This window comes from Stegodyphus dumicola, chromosome 2 (assembly GCF_044657685.1).
Source record: "Stegodyphus dumicola isolate Sdum_Otavi_A_Nest chromosome 2, ASM4465768v1".
Taxonomy (NCBI): Eukaryota; Metazoa; Arthropoda; class Arachnida; order Araneae; family Eresidae; genus Stegodyphus; species Stegodyphus dumicola.
The window spans coordinates 50,680,980-50,704,571 of NC_140769.1; the positions used below are offsets into that span (position 1 = coordinate 50,680,980).

The window sequence follows — 23,592 nt, forward strand, 5'->3', positions numbered from 1 at the left end:
CTTCATAAGATGCTCTACGCATTTTGCCGCTTTTGGTATACGTATTCAATCCTTCACTCATCCAACACTCCCACCGCTTTCGGACATCAGCTTTGAAAGATTTATTACCTGACAAATCTAATGGTTGTAAGATTTTTGTCAAACCACCAGAAATTATTGCTACGGTCGTAGACAATTTTTGACATCTGGTTTTCACTGACTCAAGTAAATGCGCATGCATGGAATCCATTATCAATAACCCTTTTGATTGGAAAAAAGATCCCTTACGATACTGCCAAACTTTCTGTAGCCACTCATGCATGATTGTTTCGCACATCCAGCCGTTCTCGTTTGCACAAATAATTACGTCATTAGGAAAATCTCCCTTCGGAATAGTTTTCCGTTTAAAAATTATCATCGGCTTTAGCTTGTCACCGTTTGTGGCACAAGCTAACACACATGTAAATGACATTCTTTCATGCCCTGTTGTAAGCACAGATACAGTTTTTGCACCAGTTTCATCAACAGTTCTGTTTGCAGGAGAGTCGGAAGCTAGCGGCATTTCATCCATATTTATTATCTGTGACCGAAGAAGTTTTCTTTTGTCAATAATATCTGTCACATATTTTAGAAAAGATGCCTTTTTATCCTGCCAGTCCATTGGTAATTGTTGCCCGACTGTTGTTTTAGTATGCACAGAAATATTTTTTCTTTTCATAAATCTGCTACACCAGCAAGGCCCTCCTTTGGAATCCTTTATGTTCATTTGCTTTGCTATAAATTTTGCTTATAAGTGAATTTTTACAGTTGAAATTGCCATTCCTTTTTTTCGTTGCTCCTTTATCCAGTTTGCAAGGTCGTCCTCTAGATTCGGCCACCTTATAGTACCACTTCTTTTGGCTCGTTTCTGTTGTCACATATTTTTAAGTTCTTCCTTTTCAGTTCTTCAACGTCAAATACATCTCTCGTCCACATCAAACTCTGGAGCTGCTGCTCTATTTCCAATTTGTTCAGCACGTGAAATTACATTAAGCTTAAAACTAGCAGTATAGCTTCTGTGCCGTTTAGGTGCCATTTAAAAAAATTTTCCTCTCTTACAAACTATCCAACAATTATTTGTACTTAAAGTTGAAAACTGTCCAACAAGTTAAGTTAAAAACTATCCAACAAGTACTTGTACCCAAACTGATGGGATCTGTATCTGGCAGAATGTCAAGAAAAATCGATTCATGCTGAAGGGGAAATAGGTCAGAGTTCGTTATTGCGAGGCAGGTGGAGTCGTGTCCGCCTTTGAAAAAAATTGCAGAAAAGGCAGGGGTGGAGAGAGGATGGTTCCCGGAAGATTCATCGAATGGCAGAGGAGAGAGACTATTCAAAATGATGAGAATAATGATTTCAAAGGGGGAAGAATGTTATTGTTCTGAGATCCCGTTTAGGGTGAATAAGGCATGTAGGTCCGTTCAAGGGAAAGAACGTAAACAAAATAACGTTCGCAAAAAGCAACTGAGTGGTCTTTTGTGTTGGAACAACTGAGTGGTCTATGTACAATGACAACGCCATCCAAACTATGTACAATGAAAAAGTTATTCAAACTATGCACAATGACCATCAAAGGAAATATTTTATTTTTAGTGCACCTAAACGCCGCATGGGTAGAAACGCCGCACCCGCTGAAAATTTAAGTTTTAAACATGTAAACGCTGCGGCGTTTCTACCGGAAATTACGGTATTTTATGTGTTATCAGCTTGAATATCAAAACCTACAATTAAAATTATATAAGATTTTGATAGAAGAATAAAAAACTTCATTTCGTTCATAAAATCCTACGTATTTTAGATAAATGTATATTTATGGGTACCCCTTGGTGAATATTGGCGATACATGAATACCGAGTTTGTTCAATTTTTTGACTTATTATTTTGCCTTTGTGTAGCAGTGAGTTTAGCACCAAAATCACCGCTACACAAAGACAAAATAACTAGTCAGAGACTTGCAGAAACTCAGTAACCATGTACACATTGACCTATTTTCACTTGAAAAAAAAATTACAGAATTGCACAAGCCAGTCATTGTGCATTCCCTTGACTTTATCCATGTACACGTCAACATATTTTCACTTAAAAAAAATTGGAGAATTGTACAAACTTGGCATTGCGCACTTCCTTGTCTTTGTCCATGTGCACATTGATATACAGTCAAAAGTCTTTAATCCGGACTCGTCGGGACTTCAGCGATTCCGGATTATCGATTTTTCCAGATTATAGGTCATCAGTTTAAATCTGGTAAGATGGCATGCAGAAATTATAAAATTAAAAATATAAAACCATAATTTATAAAATAATGAGCAATTATGATCTAAAGGGAATCAAAATTTACAAAAAAAAAAGAAGCTTAATATTTATTTGTTTACTTTATTAAACATTTCTTTCAACGTGCGCATGCGTAAAGCATACATTACGCATAGCCGAAATTAGAAAATTGCAACCAGAAAACTATTTGATTTGTATTTGTGATATTTATAATGACGAGGAATTTGATTTAAATCATATAAAAGATGGAGTACATCAAGATGAAATACTACATTTAGTAAAAAATTATAAGCTAAATAAAATAAAAACATCTGCCCTGAAGATAACGATAGTGCTGACAGATGAACTTCCAGTTTCTTGCGTGCCGCGACGTCCTCCCTTCCCCGCGCAGAGCAGCGTGAAATTGATAAACAGATTTTGGAATGGTTAGATAAACAAAGGATATGCCTTTATCCATTTTTTGTAGCATTTCCACTTTTTGTTTTATGGACATCGAAACATACTTTCATTTTGTAGATCCTTTGGGAGCTCCAGCATTGGAAATTCTATTTGACATAAACGAAAGTTCGAGCTTACTTTTATAAAATTGATCTTACAGTCTGCAAAAAATAATAAGCCGGATCCAATTCGAAGATTAAGGAACAACACAATCATCAACATTAACTGAAATAGATAATTAGATAATTTTAGCTTATACCGTCCGTTATACATTAAACACGCATGCGAAAACGTATTCTACGCTTGCGCAGACGCATATGCGCAGTCGTAAAGGTCTTGCACGCAGGTGTAAATGCCTATGCACAAAGATTTTAGCTTTGAGGTCCATATTATAGATCATTCCGGATTATGGGTGTCCGAATTAACGACTTTTGACTGTATTTTCACTTAAAAAGTCAAAGGAGCACCTTATTCTACAGCAGAGGCAAAAAAAAAGTACATAATCTCAATAAACTACATTTTAAACCAGACAACATAAAAAAAGGAAAAACCTGTTATGCATCTAAGCACTACACAAAGCAAATATCCACGTATCTTTATTTAAAAGTTTTTTCATCTTCAGTCTGTGGCATACAAAATTTTTTAACAGCATTCAAAAACTTCCTAAAATTATCTAAACTTGAATCCGTATAACGTATACCACATAAATTCACAAAAACAAGAGTAAAAAATAACCTCTGTAGTTCCGGACTGTCCGGAAAATGGCTACTAAATAAACCTTCATTTACACACCAGTCAATTAATGCTTTTTTTCCCTTTTGTTCTAAATCATACAGAAACTTCAAATTAATCTTACTACATTCAGCCATTCTACCATCTTTACAACAAAACAAGCAATGTATTTCCTAACCAATATACACGACAAGCCCTTACAAAACATCCTATAATTCCAAATTTACCACAATCATGTAACTGAGTACGTCATAATAGGGTTTCCATAATATTCAACTACAGACAAAAGTCTTTAATCCGGATGTCCATAATCCAGAATGATCTATAATCCGGACGTCCATAATCCAGAATGATCTATAATCCGGACCTCAAAGCTACAAACTTTCTGTGCATGCGTAAATGCGTTCATGCATGCGCATAATACCTTTACACATGCACATAATATGTTTACGCATGCGCGTAACGGACGGTATAAGCTAAGCTAAAGTTATCTAATTATCTATTTCAGTTAATGTTGCAGATTGCATTGTTCCTTAATCTTCGAATTGGATCCGGCTTATTATTTTTTGCAGACTGTTAGAGCAGTTTTATAAAAGTAAGGCTGAACTTTCGATTATGTCAAAAAGAATTTCCGATTCTGGAGCTGCCAAAGGATCTACAAAGCAAAAACATGTTTCTATGTTCATCAAACAAAAAGAGGAATTGCTGCAAAGAATGGATAAAGGCATATCCTTTGTTTCTCTAACCATTCCGAAATCTGTTTATCAATTTCACGCTGCTCTGCGAGGGGGGGGTAATGTCGCGGCGCGCAATGAACCGGAAGTTGATCTGTCAGCACTATCCTTATCTTCAGGGCAGATGTTTTTATTTTATTTGGCTTATAATTCCTTACTAAATGTAGTATTTCATCTCGATGTACTCCATCTTTGATATGATTTAAATCAAAGTCCTCATCATTATAATTCGTTTCCGATAGTGAAGAAAGTGACACAGAGGTTATTGAAAAGGAAAAAATTTCGATTGACAAATTAGTCAGTATTCTCGACACAGCAATTATAGGACTTGAACTGCGGAACTTTCTAACTGAACAAGAAATTAAAACTTAAATCATACTTAATTCTCATATTGCTTCACCGTCGTGTATTCATTTTCAAATAAAGTTGGATGTTATGACAGTTAAAACACATTTTCATTAGCACCCCTAACTTTCAAAAACAGAGATTCCCAAATTTTAACACAAAAACTAAACCAGTTTATCAAGAATTAATTTGGTTTATATAAAACTAAGCTGAAGATCTTATAATTGTGTTATGGCATTTTCTCATACATTATTTTTGCTAAATAACACTATTTGCTACACTTTTGTTTGTTAAAAATGATTGACAAAAAGCACGTTAAATATCAAATTTCTTAAAAAATGGTAAGTCTTTTGCCCAAAATGTATTTAATCGAATTGAGAAGGACTTTCATTTATACTTTTATGGTATAAATAGAATTCTAAAGTTTTTAATACATTAATATTGTTCTGGTACAGTCAGTAATGAATAAATTCTAAATGTCTGTTCCAATAAATGTTTCTTTTTTTTTTTTTTTTTCATAAATCTATCTCTAATGAGCAATTTGAAACTTTGTCTTTTGTGTTTTGAGAGTTTTTCTCACAAAGTTGCAAAAATGTAAAAATACTTTTTGTTTTCGTTTCATCTTCAGATTCTCGTGTATCGAAATTTTCTTCTCCTTGGAATAATGCATTTTGCATTAAATGCTTCTTTGTTATCACTTCTGTTATGGCCAAATTTTTTTTTTTTTTCAATCAAACTATGCCACTGTTTCAAGCATAGAAATGGTTTCTTCAATTTTTTTTTTCCCCCTTGTTAAGACTTTTAATGTTTTTGTTAGACTTTATTCTTCTGTTTAAAGCTGTCAAATTCATCAGATGGGTCCAAATAAAAGTTGGCTGAAAATAAAATATTCTATCATCCTTTCCTAAGAATCTGATTTGTAATGGAATTCCGAGCATTCACAAGCCCGTAAATGGCATCTTTTATCGACATTGCCAATTGAAATTCTATCAGTAGTCTTTCAGCATTCACAAGTCTGTTCATAAAATTTTTCTGATAAATCATTCTTAATTTTTGGATAATTCCTTAAACCATTAGATGAATCAAAGCAATTATGTTAGGGGGAAAATGCATAGTTCTTGTATTGTTGTAAGTTCCTCTTTATTGTAAGTTTCTTCCTTCTATAGTTCCTCTTTGTGAGGATGCACTTGGCAATAACTAGGCTGTCTAATCTAACTTTCCGTTCACATTTCAACACACTCACAACAGATGGCATGAAAATTTTTTCTACCAGTAAAGAAAAATATACTTATCCATCGAAGAATTCTTTTTATGTTTGTATGTCACAGAGAGATATTTGATACTTGCCAGTGCTCAAGAATGTTTGGATTTTCCAGTCACAGATAATTTTATTCCGTTTGATTCAGTTGCATTTGCACAAGTCAGAGCTGTCAATCTGTCCTTGCTTTTTTTTAATTTTGTGAACAGATGTTTCAGTAGCACCTGAAAGACATCAGACCTGGATGTTGGAAGGTAACAAAACAATAGTCTGCTTTTGTCCACATTTTCTAATGCTATATTGTTTCTTTTTACAAAGTGTTAAAAAAAGCAGCTTTTTCAACTGCGTATTCTATAATAGCAAAAGTTTTTCACTGGGTGTACAGATCTTGTGAATTCCTAACATGATGTTTTTTATAAAGAAGCAAGCCATCCATCTGAAAATTCTTTCTTTGGAAACATCTTTTGCTTTTTGAATAAGGATCAGCCCTAAAACAGGAACTTTTTTGTTTCAATACAAACCATTCATTCAACACTTTGTCTAAATTTCCATTTTGAGGGTGATGCAAAGTTTTTCTTTCATCGGAAGCTTTGCTTTTGTCTGAACAGGAGACAAATTTTGTTTATTTTTCTTTTTGAGATTTAATATCATAAGTTGGAGATAATCCAGTGTTAAAGTCTCTCATTAAATTCTGCTTGTTTTCCAGTTATTTCTAATTTTTGAGTAACTGTTAAAACAACACTCTTTCATTTTTTAGATGCTGAAGAATCTTCCATTTTTCCACATTCAGTAAATTGGTAATTAATTAAAATAGATAAAAGAATAATTTGCTGTCGCACTAAAAGATCTGTAAAATGATTAAAATTTGTTACCAATAGGACATTCAACTTATGACCCATTCATTAGAATACATGTTGATAAAACAGGTGAAAGTAATTTCTGTTTGAACACTAGTGAGTAGTAGCTACAGGTAAGTGTGCAACGGAAGTGACATCACAGTAAAGGGATGTGGTTACTGCCATTTTGGATCACATGACAACCAGAAGTGACGAAGACATGTTTGAATGATGCCATACTATTTGATCATTTTTATTTTTTGTGGCAATGACAATACATTTTCAAAGTTTTTGTTTTTGTGGCATAAGAATTTTTTTTGTTTTTGTGACGATGACTTTTTAAACCATGTGTTGTAGATGACATCATTCATTAGTGTTGCCAGATCGTGCTGTTTTGTACAAATTTGCGACTTTTGACAAACTTGTGCTACTAAGAAAAGAAGATAAGATAAGAAGAAAGGGGTAAGGGAAGTGAAAAAAGTAAAAAGAAAGAAAAAAGAATGTTTCAGGACCTCTCACCACCCTTCCTTGTCCCCCGTGCATTTTGTTTCTAAGTTAGTTCGCCCCCCCCCCAGTTCTATAGTGATAATGAATCGAACCAAAGAACTTGCAGCTTGCACGCCGTATATTGGGTACCCAAGCAGAGAAATAAATTAAATTCATACTCCTGATTATAATATTGCTAAGAATTAAGGAATGAAAATTACTTGAAAAATCAAAGCAACAACATTTTTCTAAATAGCAACAAAAATAAATTTAACAGTGAAAGAACAAGGCTTTCTTAAGTAATCAGAATCTGAAACAGATCCACCACACAGAACAGAAAACTCACTGAAAAGCATTCCTCAATTAAAATGTTCACAATTAAGAAAAAAAAAAAGTGAATTAAAAAAATGAACTACCAACTAAAAAAAATAATACAAAAGAGCTAACAGTCTAAATGTGAGGAATCTCTTAAAAATGGATATCTGCAAATTAATTTAAAAATTTAAACTAAATTAAATGAGAATTAATCAAAAAAGAAATGAATATTTAAACAATTGAAAATGAGCAATATAGTTTTAAAACTTTTCATTAAAGTTTTAATTAAAGTTTCATTAAAGATATGTAATTAAAACACTAAGAATTGAAAACAGTCTGTAACTTACAGAACCAATAGATGGTAAATTTGTTATAATGTCAGAGGTCATGTGAGCCTGTGTAACTATGACGTCACAAAAATCACATTATCTCTGACCCTCATTTGCGATTTTTTACAACTTTTTTAGTCTTCTTTTGCTACTTTAGTTTAAAATTTTCTGGAAACGCTGCTTGTGTATTATTCATCAACTGTGAAATTTGGAACTGTGGAATTTGGAACCATAAAAGTTAGTAGAAATCCAACAAAGTTACACCAGTCAATTCCTGTGGAATTTTGAGCCATACTTCTATCTGCAACTCTTACAACAAAATATTTGACCTGCTTCATTTTATTTAATTAGGCCCTCCAGTTTTAACGAAAATGTTACGTAAAATGCTGTAAGTACAAACTTCCTGCAGGTGATTGTTCCAATCTACTGCTGTTTCGCCTATCCAGCTATCCTTTCCTTATTCAACAGGTGTTAATTCAGTAAATGAACAGGAGTGCAGTACAAATGTGATTCTACACCACCTATATTTTTTTTAATGCAAGGGGAAAATACAGCAATAACAGTTACTTTATATCCTTGTTAATAAAAATGAAAAGGGGCTAATAAAAAATTATTTGGGATTACATCAAACAAAAGCACAGATGTCATACATTATAATAAAGTGCTTATCCATAACTGGTGCTAAATCACTGTGTTTGGCAACAATTTCATGGTCGATGGGATAATTTATAAGTTTTTTTTTTTTTTTTTTCCTTTTAATTAAAGGATTTAAAAAGAAGGAACTCAGTGCAACCATATCTGGACTGAAATGTAGCTGAAGAGGTACTTTTGTTCCTATCACAAAACTGTGAATTTGAGCTTTGCAAGTGGATTTTACTGGTTTCATCTTGAAAAGACTGTTCCTTTGCAATATTTTATGACATTTTGAACTTTTTAAATGTTTAGAATAATTTGTTTACATTTTTTGGGAACTTGCACATGTGTCATGCAAGTACTCTATATGTGAAACATAGATTTTTAGCTTACTAATAACCTTAATTTTTTTTAACTTAATAATAACCTTAATTTTTTTAACTTAATAATAACCTTAATTTTTCTCAGAATGTTTTTTAAATATGATTTTTTGATATTTATGATATGATATAAGATATATAGTGATAAGAATGCTACTCTGGAAATTTGATACCTTTAAAAAATTGAATTATAGGAAACAGATACTAAATGGCTTTGGAAAATCTCTATATACTGATTGAAGCATCTCAGATTTCTTGTAATTATTTTTGCAAGCTGAAAAGAGCATTTTAACATATAATGTCATCCTAAAAAATTAGGCATTTTATAATGCAAGTTAAGTTGAAAGCACTAACATTGCACAGTAAAAGGTAAATAGAAGTGAAATAATTGTGATTTTCCTCTCTATCCCATCCAGGTCTTACTTCAAAGAATGTTCCACTCAATTTTTTTTAATTATTATTTATTTAAAAAGAACTTGAAAGTTCTATTAAACTTTCATGCAATACATTCTAGATTTTTTTCGGCTAAACTTTGAATAAATTATATTGCTAAAATAATTACTTTTGTATAAGTAATTTTCGGTACTCTTCTGTTATCAGAATCAGATTCAGAAATGTATATATATGCATGTATGTGTTCATGTAGGTATGTATGTATGTGTGGGCTAATCTTCCATAAGCAGGGGAATTTGGCACCAAACGTCTTTTCGTTTGTGATGTCAAACTGCACATCGCAATGTTTCATTTCGCAATTACCAATTGCAAAAAGAAACAGTGATGTGAAATCTAACATTTCCAAACTAAAATAACACTAAATACAACACAAGCATAAATTACTACCAACTAAAACATAAATTTAAAATAAAGTACCAAAAAATTCAAGTCACAAACATGAAACTAAAATAACAAAAATACAAAAATAAATTTCTACAAAAATAATACATATCAAATGTCTCTTCACTCACATCAAAAAATTTCACATCTACGAAATAATTACATAATTAAAAATAAAAAAAACTCACCATAGTTTCTGATGAAATACTACTTATACCTCTGTTTTCTCCATGCATTAGTAGTATTTAAAAGGAAAGTTCATATATATATCATAACAAAACCGATATTATAACAAAACCGAAAATAATGGCTACAATATCCCTAAAAGGTATTCTGGTTCCACAGAAGAATGCATCTTTCAGTGGATTCACTGTACCACTACATCTCAAACCAGTTTTCTTATTCTTACAAACCAATCACCAACCGAGTTTTTTACTTGAATCTTTATTAGCAACCATCTTCGCAGAACATGTTGGACACTCCACATCAGTTTCAATTGAAGGAATTAAACCAACATCTGAAATAAATTATGTAACACTTTCCTCAGACTCCAAAATAGTCAACCAAGTAAATATCTTCAGATTCACTAACAATGGATGCATCATAAATTCACTAAAATATACAAGTTACTATCCTCGTGGAATTCAACACACTGAACCACTTTCCCTCCCACATGCAAGAACCTTAACAAATAATAATAATAATAATTAACTGACCCAAAAGCATTAACTAATTCAAATTAAATGAAAATATTCATAAATTATAAACTATACGTTATCTGAAATCTAATATTTTCTCACCAGCAACAGCTTAACCTCCTGCAAATATTGAACTGTAAAACTTTTAAAAATAAACACAATATTTGAAAATTAAATAAAAAAAAAATCTTCTGACTACACTAAACTCGCACTAATTACAATCACCAAAATAAAGCTGTTTGTTTGTTGCAAGAAAACATACAGCCAGATACCACCACAACCAAATAAAAATCATGCCAAATAAGCCAAGTTTCATGCTCACCCCGCTTATAGAAGATTAAACTGTGTGTATACACACACCACATGTATATGCACATACATATGTACACACATGAATGCATGCATACATTTCTGAATCCGGACTTGATAACAGAAGAGTATCCGTTTTTCTTTTATGATTGAATTACGTGATATATTTTAAGCAATTATTGCATCAAAATATCATTGCAATATAGAATTTTATGCTATATTAATCTGATCATTTCATTGCAAATGCTCAAACAATCTTGAAAAATATTGCTATACTATTTCAATATTTCTCCTAAGATAATATTTGTTACTAATTCTGATATATGCACAGCTATAACATTTTAAATTTAGTTCTATATTTTATGCAAAAAGACTGGTTAACTAATTTAACACTACAGATTGATTTTTTTTTTTTTTTTTTTTTTTTTTTTAAATTAGATCACAAATAGTAACTTAAATTAATTCAGTCAGATCTTCACATCTGCAGATGAAGCACTCCAAAACCAACTGTATAATGAGAAAAGCTCTGTATGTATTGTACTATTAGCTCTTTAATAATCATACTGTGATAAATTATGCCATAAACTGTTATATGTTGATGCTGCACTGTAAACTTATAATACACAATTATCTAATATTCTTTTAGCCATTAGAGAGTGTTCAGATGGTGATTTAGCTGTAGTTATCATAATTTTAAAGTATAAAAGTCACTACCTTCATTCACACCTGTGGAACAAAATATAAGCCATAGCCAATCAAAGAAGGTAAATTTATGCCTATATGAATGTGCAGCTGACACAGCGAAATTGTCATTTAAAACATTATTTATTTATTTTGCTGTAGTTGCTCTGTACCTATGTCACATAACAGTGAAAAGTTAGAACATTTAGATAAAATTCTTACACTAGTTTCCATGGCATAACAAGGTCTGGTTACCTAGCAATGGAAATTTGGCTTATACCACTTTGGACTGAAAATCCCTTATCTTGAATGCTCCTTAAGTCTTTATTTTTATTAGTCATCAGCCACTGAGACAGAATGAATTCACCAAATACACAAAAGTTGATACTGTTACTAGTTTTCAGTTATCTGGATTTGGTTCTCTTTTGCTATCAGAACCAGATTCAGAAATTATGTATGTATGCATGCATGCATATATTTTATTGTATGTGCATATGTGTGTGTGTGTATACACATGTATATAATATGTATGTATATAATCTGTATGCGCATGCATACATGAGTCTTAGATCCATATATTTCTGATCTAGTTCCAATAACAGAAGAGTACACAATGTACTACATAATGTATTGTCCTAAAAGTAAATCTTTTTTATAGACTACTCACATTTGGTTGTGGTCTATCATCTATTTATTCTATTATACACTATTGATGGTCAAAATTAAGTTAGTGGATAGTCAGTTTTATGTGTTTTTCCCTCATTGTTTTCACCTAATTTTAAAAAGGACACAGAGTAAAGATAAAATACTGTATTTGTTTTGTATGCAATATCACATTTGTTCTTTAATTTTAGAACAAAGTTATTCAACAATCTTTCATCAAAGTATTATATAAGCTATGGAACATCATTTGAAATCACACTTGCATATTTGCTCTTACATAATCAGGATTACTGTGGGGAAAAAATATTATAATTTTTTATTATTCAGCACGTTACAACCAATTCTGATTGCGTACATGCGCTTTGTCATTTATGAACCAGCTACTATTTAATATTCAAATGTTGCTTTTAACTATTGACAGCTGAAGCCACAGATACTGAGCCTGTACAAAGACACAACTGTATTTTGTTTGTATATATTATATATTTGATATTAAAATGTTTAAAAAATTAGAAGATATAATGAAATATTTACCGAGTTTTTTTTTTTTTTTTTTTTTTTTTTTTTTTTTTTTTTTTTAATTTCAGTCATTGATTTTTTAAAATTGATCTTAGTGGTAAAAATAAATAAGGAAATTAAAGAGTTATTTTTAAAAAAATGTGCTCATAATTGCTTTTTAAATTTGCATAGGAAAGCAAAATTTCTGTTGCGAAAAAAGAGATTTATGGAACAAATGTTGACTAAAGCTGATGCTCAGCTGCTTAATTTAGAACAAATGGTATGTAATAATTAATCTTTCAGATTATCATTTCATCATTATGGTTTCAAAATCATTAAGTTACAATTAACTGTGTAGTTTATAAAATATTTCTGTTTTCATTTAAGGCACATATTTGTAATATAGTATAACTCTTGTTATTTTGGGCAGTATTTCAATATTTCTATATTCTCATGTGTTTCAAGAATTTTTGATAGTTTTTTTATTATGCGTGTAGTATATTTTCTTTGGAAAATTTCCCTCCCTACTTTTTAATTCTTTTTCGAGATTCATTCAGGAGCCAAATAAATTAAACCACTAGACATTAGTAATTATCTCCTTCTGCTTTTGTTTCATTTATGTTAAAATATTTGTAAAAAATTTTTGTGTGATCTTGCTTTTTACTTATATACTGTCAAGTAGTATTTATGTAAGTCTATGCATATTCTTATATCTAGAAATTTTACACCCTCGTTGAATTTATGCTTGAGTGGATGTGAAATGTTCTTGCATTTTATTCTTTCAGAGCATATTGTTTGCTGAATTTTATATTCTAATATCATCTTTATGATATTTGTGTTATGTTGTAATTCATATAACTCTTATTTATTTCTTTTATGTCCTGAATTGTAGTATTATCCTGTAATACTTATTTTGTATGAATTTTTTCCCTCTTTTCTGTGTAGGCTCATGATATAGAATTTGCTCAGATTGAAAGTCAAGTCATTGAGGGTTTAAAAGTAGGAAATGACTCTTTAAAAGCATTACATGAGGTAAGTTATGCATGAAGTAAAAAATATGTTCATTATTATCAAATTTGTGCTTGACTGCTTTGATGATAGAAATATGTCCATATATATCCAACATGTTCTGTTGTTTATATATTTGCTTTAAAAAGATATTCAGTGAATAGCAGTCTTATTGTTTTTTATGTTATGTGCAAAATTGATTTTCTTATAAAGTAGAAACAATGAAAAAGATAATAGTAACAGGTAAAGCCAAGCAGTTTCTATAAAATAAAGAATCATTGTAATGTAAATTATATATATATCTAGAGAGAGAGAGATGAAGAAATTGTAGTACTTCTTTTTTACAGTAGACTTGCTGAGAAAAAGGTGGTTACAAATTCATGCATGTATATGCATAGTTTACATTTCTTCAGCTTAAGAAAATTATTCCTGTTAAAATATAATATTTTATTGTTGTTAAATATATAGTATGCTTGTTTCTGCCCTGGTGGGAAAAAAAAACAGCTACAGGGTTGCTTGTATGCTCATTTTTTAAGTTTCATCAGTTTTCTGTTCTATAATATAACAGCTTTTGTTGTCAAATATTTAATATGTTTACTATTTTCAAGCTTCCTTTGATGAGAAAAACCTATAGTTTACAGGAAGTAGGATGTTTTTAATGATCAGCAAATTGGGGACACAAAAAACACCTCACTATCACATAGAATCTTACGTAGTTGATTCATGTTCAGGCATTATGTTGATTGTTATAATGTTTTTGATGCATCACTAGCAGCAGTTGCTGAAGTGTAACCACCAGAAAGTGTTCTTTGGGGTATGTTTATATATATATATATATATATGTTATATATATATATATATGTTTTAAATACATTTCTTTCAAATTTGTTTTAAATGAAGTCATAAATATGAACTTATATTATTTCCATTTGTAAATATATTAAACAAATTGTATGAAGTAGGTATTGAATGAATTGCCAATTTGCGTTGGTCACCACTAAAGTATCATCACAATCATCACAATTACACCACTACCAGAAGCACCAGTTTGGGTTTCTTAACTGTGTATAATATTTGGCAACAAATCTTTCTTAAGTGCAAACTGTGCCAAGTGCTGTTGCCAGAACCACTTAAAAAAAAGAAGTACCAAAATCTTCTTTTAATAATGCAATCTAATGTATAATCTTTTGCTTTTATCCACTAGAAAGATTTGCTTTTGTGGAAATTGTTTCAGATGATGAAGATTACACAGACTGGTACATCTGATGCTATGTAAGGCTGCAACTCCACTATTTTACTTGAAATCAGAAACAATAATGCAGTACTTTGATGAGAAAAAGATACTGCAATGATGTGAAAATTATAATAAAATGAGTCACATCAATATTTTGGTCTCCCAACCCATAAAAAAGTTAATTTTATATTATACATACTGTATTCGAAAAGTTAATATTTTATTGTTCCACTTTCACATCATTTCTATCTCTTAGCAGTTTTAGTTTGTTTCAAGAACTTTTCCTGTGTGGTCTATAATTGTTTGATGCAATTAGCTTAGGTTTTGGAGCTGTCTTATCAGTTGGAAGATCTTCAGTATCATGTTAGCAAAAATCTGATGTGGACACCTAAAATTCCTCGAATTTCGTCAGATATATTTCTTGTTCAATTAATTCAGTTCTCAATTTGCTACAAGGAAAAAATGCATAAAACTTCAAAATATATTCATTAAAAATTGAAAAATATAGAAAAAGATAAAGCAACCCAAACAATTAAAAAACAATTTTTACAATTAAAATTAGAGTTTCTATGCAAAAACAAGCAATTTGGCTAGCAGGCAAGAAGGCAGATTTTTCAGTGCACAAAACTGAAAGTTTATTTTTGGTCTCAGTTGGCTAAAAGACATTGAAGGTGCTGAAACTAACTTAATTCACTGTTCTGCTAACTTTCAAATGTAAACAAATATGGCTGCTATGGTTAAAAAAAAAAAAAAAAAAAGTTTAGGCTTAGCCGTACTTAAACGATGTTTAAATTTTTTATAATTCTGAAAGTTATGTGAGATACATACATACGTATGTACCAACGTCATGAAAAAAATCTCTTTTGAATCCATTTTAGATCCTTTTTACTTCTTTTTGCTATGTAAAAGAAGCTTTGTAAGTACGAAAATTTTTTAGCATCATATTTCAATGAAAATATCCATTTTGGCTGCTATCAAATTAAATTTAACAATATTTATGTGTAACGTCTGTATTTAAGGAGAGAATAAAGGACTGCTTTTCCCAAAACAGGTTGCAAAAAGAGTTTAAAATGGTTTCAGAAGAGAATTTTTCATGATGCCTGTACGCACATACATACATATGTATACATACAGTTTTATGTATGTATTTCTCATAACTGAATATTGAGTAGCCTCAGAACATTGAAATTTCGTATATATAGGACTGCTATAACATGTAGCTGTGCATCTTCCTTTTTGGTTGCAGTTGGCCACACCTAGTATATATGCACCCACTCTGTTACTCAGGTTGGTGAGCTCAGTTTTTTTTTTTTTTTTTTTTTTTTTATTATTATTATTATTATTATTATTATATGTTGGTAAATATGCATTTTTTGCTTTAAAAATGATTGAATTATGTTTTTCATATCTTCCGGTTAAGGTTTTTATGCCTTTAGTTAATCTGCTTGCAATAGTTGTAGAATTATCAACAATTTAAAAGCTGTTTAAGCGTGAATAAGCCTAATTAAAAAAAAAAAATTTTAAACCATAGCAGCCATATTTGTTAACATTTGAAACTTAACAGAATAGTGAAATAAATCAGTTTCTGCACCTTCAATGTCTTTTTGCTGAGTAAGACCAAAAGTAAACTTTGAGTTTTGTGCACCAAAAAATCTGCCTTATTGCCTGCTGGCAAAAGTGCTTTTTCCCCCCCCCCATAGAAACTCTAATTTTAATTGTAAAAATTGTTTTTAATTGATTTAACTGTATCTGGTGTTTTATATTTCTCAATTTTAACAAAGATATTTTGCCTTATTTGCCTTATTAACAAAGATATTTTGCCTTATATTTTGCCAAAAATTATTTTTGTATTTTTGCCTTGCTGTGAAGTAAAAACTGAATTGACAGAATGAGAAATATATCTGTAATGAAAGTCGAGGAAATAAGTTTAAACGAAATGTAGCAAAAAATGCATATAATTTAATATTCCGTACAAGGAAGTCGCGGTGTGCACATCAGATTTTTTTCAAAGCGTTTTAGGAAAAAGACTCCTTTAGTCTGTCCTTACGTAAATATGTCAGAAGAAAATATTGTTCAGTTGTATTCAATAGCAGTCAAAATGGATATTTTTATTGAAATATGATGCCCAAAAATTTTGATGATTACAATACTTCCTTTACTTTGTACAAGGAAGTAAAAAAGGTTTTAAGTATCACTGGAACTAACAGTTTATATATAAATGTATGATATTTATAGTAATGTATAATTTTGATCTGTTTGATTTTAAGAGATTTATTATTTGAACTGTTATAAGTTTAATATGCTTTTCTTTTTAAGATTAACAATTTTGAACCTTTTATTGATGAGAGATTTGTGATGCTGTCTTTCACTTGAATATTTAAAGGCACATAAACAGTTATTATTGTACCTTTAATAATAATGAATAAGATCGAAGTATTGCTAAAATTATTGTAATGTGATATTGAACCGTGATGTAAACAAATGCATCTGGCAAATTATACTTATCCTTACACTTGATATAAGATGGCCATAAATCTTCAATTTATAAAAAAAGCATGCAATCTTCAAAACATGATAAAATAACGTAAAATTGTATGATATGCCATATATTTTTTTTCTCGTTGTGGACTTTGGCATGCCTCATTAATGTCATTATTCTCATTAGTTGCATGTGTTACTGAAGTGTTTTTATTTTACTTGTTGTTTTTACATACTGTTGCTGTTAGCAGTGTTATGGAGGTATCATTTGAGTAAGCCCAGCATGAGATGACATGTCTTCCAGAAGGAATACATTTATTACTGCAAATTATCATGGCCCCAGAATATTTTTATCATTTTTTATTGCTTAATTTTTGGAAAAACATTTTTAAACAATGATTTTGTTCTATAACATGGCAGTTTTCCTTTAATTTTTTTAAAGCCAAAAAAAAAAAGGACAAAAAAATTTATTCTGTATTTTATTCAAGTATATAAATTACAAGGTAATAAGTTTGGTTAATGTATTCATAAGCAAAAGACTTTTCACTAAATGAAGAAAGAAAATTTAATTATTAAATTTAATTATTATTAAAATATAATTATTAATGCCCATCATTTGCAATTAACTTTTGATGGTGACTGAACAGTTCCTAAAATTTGTGAGCAAAGTCCTGTTTTAGTATCATGTTTAAAACCCTTGTTACATAGTTTTCTGTGTCTGATATATCTAAAAAAATTATTCTCATTTACAGCTTATTTTGGGCGCAAAAATGGAAAGGTCTGTGCTGGATTATTTACGTATAATGGAAGATTGTGTGAGTTTAATGTATGATTGAGGGCTATCACTCCTGCAGATCATAAATTGTTTCACAAACAACTGGGCATTATCATAGAGATGCAACTAAGAGTCCATCTTATCAAATTTTGGACATACATGATAGATCATGTGCAATAAAGTTGACAAAACATCCTTGTACATGTTAGCATGCATTTTTGCTCTTTTTGGCCAGCATCATCACTTTTTTATAAATTTTTATCACTAGGGGTCTACAACTTCATGGCATTCTTTGCAGATTCATGAAGCTTAAATAGAACTTTGAATATGTTAATATCCTTTCTCTTTTTCCTAGTGCTTATACAATGTAATTAATTAAAGAATAAGATGTTTTTATGGATATTCTGTGATTTTAATGTCTTGTTTAAGTCGTGAAAGAAATTGTGGACCATTGATTTTACTTGTTTGTCAAGAATGTTTAAAGTCACTTTATATATAAATTTGATTTTTTTAAATTTTTGAATGGAACAAATATATTTTTAAAAAAATTATTCAGTTTGTGTATTCCTTTCATTCAAACATGTAAATGAAAATTCATACCTTTCATACGTATATGTTATTTAGTGCAGTAGCTAAATCTGTTCTTAGACATAATTACTTTAGCACTTTGAAACCCAGGAATAGTCCATTTCTTTATTTAGTTAGGTATTTATGAATCTTTGAACAACCATTTGCCAGATTCTTCTAAAATGAATTCCATTCTAAATGCAAGAAACTTTTGGAGCCCATAATTCTGCAATTCTTTTAAGAATAGCCTCAAAACAATTTTCTTGGCCCCACCACATAAAGTCATTGAAGTAGAACTTCAAATAACATATATATCAAAAGTATTCTGGCATCCCTAATAGAAAAGTTAAACCAGAAAGCATTCCCCTATTTCACAGTTGAGCCCACTAATACCCACTGTTTAGATAAGATCATTGGTATTGTTTCTCTTATGTACAGAGATACTGCCTCCCAAACAAGATAATGGTTAGTGACTTACTACTGCACTAAAGGGTCTGGGTTTGAATCCCAGAGAAGGCATGGATATTTGTAAATGTATAGTGTCTTTGCGGCATGGAGGCACTGTAACTGTATGGTAAGCCAAAAATCCTCTCGTGTGAATTGGTGGTAAAGAAGAGGGGAGGGAGACCTTCGAACCCATATCCGGAGTGCTCTCTTTCAAAACTGGGATGGAACTGGGCAAAATCATGCTGTCACTATGGCACCAAAGGCTGTTGGGAGATGTAATTTTGACTCCTTGCTTTAATTTTATGGGCTTCCTTTGGTGAGGTCAGATAAGTGAGAAAACAACACAACAGCAACAAAGAGGCTCATGAATTTCAAGAATTTTATTGGCTCATCGACTTTAATATACTTACATTTTGAAGAAACTTTTCTCTTGAAATTATGTAGAAAAAGGGTTGTATTAATAAACATATTTGTTCCTACCACTATTTCATTCACCATTTTCCAGTTTTGCCCATGTGCTGTACAGGTGGCTGCTTTTGGACGTTTACTGATTTATTATGGGCAGTCTCATTTCTCTGTTGCTTGTACTGTTTTTCTTGTATTTTCCTATCTTTATCATCAAATTAGTCATATAGATGGCAGTAGATGCCCACTAAGAGATAGTTTGTAAAGTCTGTTTTGTTATATTTTGACTGGTTCAAAGGCACACACATTTTTCATATTATTTGCATGACTTGGAAAATTTTTATCATTACTATAATTTATTTTTAGTAGCTCTACTAGGACTAGCACAAACACATTTTTTATGTGATTTTACCTACAGAAAAAAAAGGGGGGAACTAAAAATCTGCCAAAGATGGCGATGTTTTTTCAGTGAAGTAAAAATGACGACAGTAAAAGAACTGAAAAAGGGACTTGCTATTTTTATTTGGACTGTACTTCTCATCTGGTTTTAAGATACATCAGATTAAACCAAATCATTGGGAAAAAAAGGGGGGGCTAAGTGAATATAATTGTAATTGAATATAATTTTAAAGTAATTTTTTTATATCAATACAACTATGAATGCAGCTTTCTTCTTGGGTGCTTATGTAAAAAGAAAAGACAATTTCCAGGGAAAATATTATTTTCCTTTTTACGAAGCAAAATTAACAAAAATATTCATAAAAAAAGTTACGATTTTAGAAATGCATTTGGGGGAAAAAATTAAACAGTTAAGTAGTCATTTCCAGTTAATTAGTAACTTATCATTTCTTTTAACTAACAATGCATAAAGAATAAGGTGGTAAAAAAGAACATTTTTGAGTCTTGTAATCAGTCTTCATAATGAATGCTATTTTTTAAGCATTGTTTAAGTGTACAGTAAGTGTGTTGTTCATTTCATTTCATTATAACTTTAACAAAGACTACTGCAGGAAATTTTAATAGCTAATGCAATACTTTGTTTGAGAGACTATCAGTAATTAAGCATACAAATTGCATTATGCATATGGACTTAATGATGTGACTTCAATAAATATATAAAGCAATTTTTGTAAAAGTAACATTTAAAAAGTAGTAACAAAGATACTTATCATTTATTTGGATAATTATTATTTTTAATGATTCTTATGAATTTTATTTCTTACAGATGCTTTCAATTGATGAGATTGAAAGGATAATGGATGAAACTCAGGAAGGTATAGAAAAACAAAGAGTGAGTATTTTAATATAAATAATCTGTTACTCTTTTAAATGATTATACAGAACAGTAACATTTGTTTGTGAGTGTGTAGGTATTTTAAATGTGTGTGAGGCTTCTTTTACTCTAAATAAATTTCACCTTTTATCTTTTGTAAATGTTTAAAGAGTTTAAAAATGAGAGTTTAAAAGATTAAATTTAAAGAGTTTAAAAATGACATTTTAAAATCTTCTGAATTTTCTTCCATATAATGAAATTTTTGTATATTGTCCTTTGCAATTATATTCCATAAGAATTTAATTATAATTTGATAATGCAGAAAGATCATCTGCAATGAAAATTTCATTAAGTTCAATTTGCTTAAAGTTTAAAGGTATATTTGGAGTTTTAATTCCTTTTAAAATGTATTCTATATGACTGGATTTAAATATTACTGTGTTCCATATATTTGTGAAAGCATTTTCTAATACCTTTTTTCCCTAGTACTTCACATATAAAAATGTAAAATGTCATTAATATTTTTTCAAGAGATTCTGTGCCAATTACACAATATATGGCATTAGAAATTTCTTTTATGAAGTATAAATTAAATGTATTTTAATTTTACTTCAACATGTTATTAAAAAAATCTGATATTGACACTACACGACTTTCTTATATGACCTGTTAAATTGTATACAATTTTTCCTGCACTTCATTTAAATTTATTTTCTCAGATTATTCTAATTTAATAATTAACCATCCCTCAAGACAAGTTGAAAATGACATCAAAAATTACAAATTTTGAAATTAAATATCCCAGTCAGTTTTTATCATAATGCAGTCAAACAACTTATAATTTAATTTCTTCATAATAAGTATAAAACTTTCCCAAGTATAAGAACTGAAGATTGCATTGAAATTTAGATTTCATTATTTGTCAAAAAAGAATTAATTTTGAAATTTGACATTACCAAAACAGGAATATTTTCATCATTTGAAACACTTCTGTAATTAGAATATATGACTATAACCAACAATTGTGAAAATAAAGGCTGGATGACAATTTATAAGCCAGGTAAGGCAGTGGGAATCTATTGAATGGTCATAAAAAAACCTTTCCCAAGCAGCCTATCCACACAACCAATCAAAATGAAATTTAAGGTATTATTTTTTGAAGGTATGTACTCAATATTATGATGATTTAAAGCAATAGAGCTCACATGGTTACCATTACAGTGAAAAAATTTTGAAATTTTCTAATGAGAAAGCCCACTTTTTTATGTGCAAATTGACCAGTGCAATGAAAAACATAAATGCCGTTGGAATGACACATGTATGACAAAAATTGCTGGCATAAAAGATTTGCAAAGAAGAGCATTGTAAAGAACCAAAGACAACACAAGAAAGGAGAGGGAGGGAATTTTTATTGGAATTACAAGTTTTTAGCATGTACGCTATTTCACAATATGGTCATCTCCCATATCTTTGCAATTTCATGGCAACCACAATCCCCTGACTTCATTCTGATGGATTTCATATTAAATCTAAGGCATATGCATCGAATCCGCGAGATTTGTCAGAGTTGGAAGATGTCATAAGTTATACAGATTTCTTTTGCGATGTTACATTCGTGATTGTTGTCAACTATCTTCTGCATGCAATGTGTTATCATCTTTGAAGGTGAGCACGTTGAAAACTTGTCATTCCAATAAAAGTTTTTTTTTTCCCCTCTTCTGTCTTGTGTTACCTTTGGTCCTTTACAATATTCTTCTTTGCAGATGTTTTATGCTGGCAACTGTGTACCCTTCTAAAGCCATTTATGGGTTTTCAATGCACTGATCAGTTTCGATGAGAAAAAAAGTGGGTGTTGCCATTAGAAAAATTTTAAATGTTTTTAATGTAACCCTAAGAGCTCTGTTGTTTCAAATCATCACAATATTAAGCTCATAACTTCAAATAGCAATATCTGATATTTTATTTCAGTTGATGAGCAGATAGACCACTAGAGTTTCATAGATCAGGGAAATTTTTTTTACACACGTTTGGTACTACCGATTGCAGGAAAAAAGGGAGGGGCTAAACTAAATGTTACAGCAGTCTTGTATACAAAATTTCAACTTTCTATGGCTAATTGTTTTTAATGAAAGGTATTTAATATGTGTGTAATAATGCAAGGTATTTAATATGTGTGTGCATACAAACATTATGAAAAAAATCCCTTCAAAATCCATTTTACAATGTATTTTGGGAAAAAATTTTATTTATTCTGCCTGTACATATAGGTATTATGGAAAAACGTCATCCATATAGATTAGGGAACAGTCAAAATGAATATTTCCATTGAAATATGATGCACAGAACTTTTTGCTATTGCAATACTTCCTTTACTTTGTACAAAGAAGTAAAAAAATAAATTTAAATTATTAAGAATGAATAAATTGCCTTTAAATCACTCTATATTATTAACAGCTTGATTAAGTTTGAAAGATAAATTAACTATCTTATCTTTTGTTGAATGGCAGCATTTTGAAAATTGGCAAAATCCAAGGGTGCCTAGAAGATAAACTGTTATCTTATGTTTTGTGCAGGCATAATACTTGCTAAGTTGCATGGATGATTTATGCTGTACCATTCTTTTTCTATTTGTTTCCAAGGCATGATCATGTCTGCAGATTTTTTTCAGGACATATTTTATACATTAACTTAAAAATAATAACATCTCTGTAAGGCATTAAAAAAACTTTCCTGTCAGCTTTTGTTTTGTTTGTAAGCATTAAAAAAATAAAGAGATGAAGATAGATGTATAGGCTGAATCTCATATTCTATAGTGGCCTGAGAACGGAACAGTTCGGGTTGAACTGAACTTAGACCTTTCTCCTTTCTTTTAGTGTGGCTAATTGTAACTGCACTTTTTGAGTGACAAAAAGGCAGACTTGTTCACAGTCCAAATTAATCATACTAA

The 23,592-nt window shown here is 30.4% G+C and overlaps 1 protein-coding gene across 1 annotated transcript in view; it reads left to right on the plus strand.

Moving 5' to 3' along the window:
- LOC118193073 (charged multivesicular body protein 6-A-like) overlaps positions 1 to 23,592 on the plus strand; it is a 45,053-nt gene that overhangs the window by 4,440 nt on the left and 17,021 nt on the right. The window contains exons 3-5 of the mRNA XM_035364110.2: positions 12,651 to 12,738; positions 13,404 to 13,490; positions 20,598 to 20,663. Of these exons, the coding sequence (XP_035220001.1) occupies positions 12,651 to 12,738; positions 13,404 to 13,490; positions 20,598 to 20,663 (241 nt within the window). The remainder of the gene's footprint in view (positions 1 to 12,650; positions 12,739 to 13,403; positions 13,491 to 20,597; positions 20,664 to 23,592) is intronic.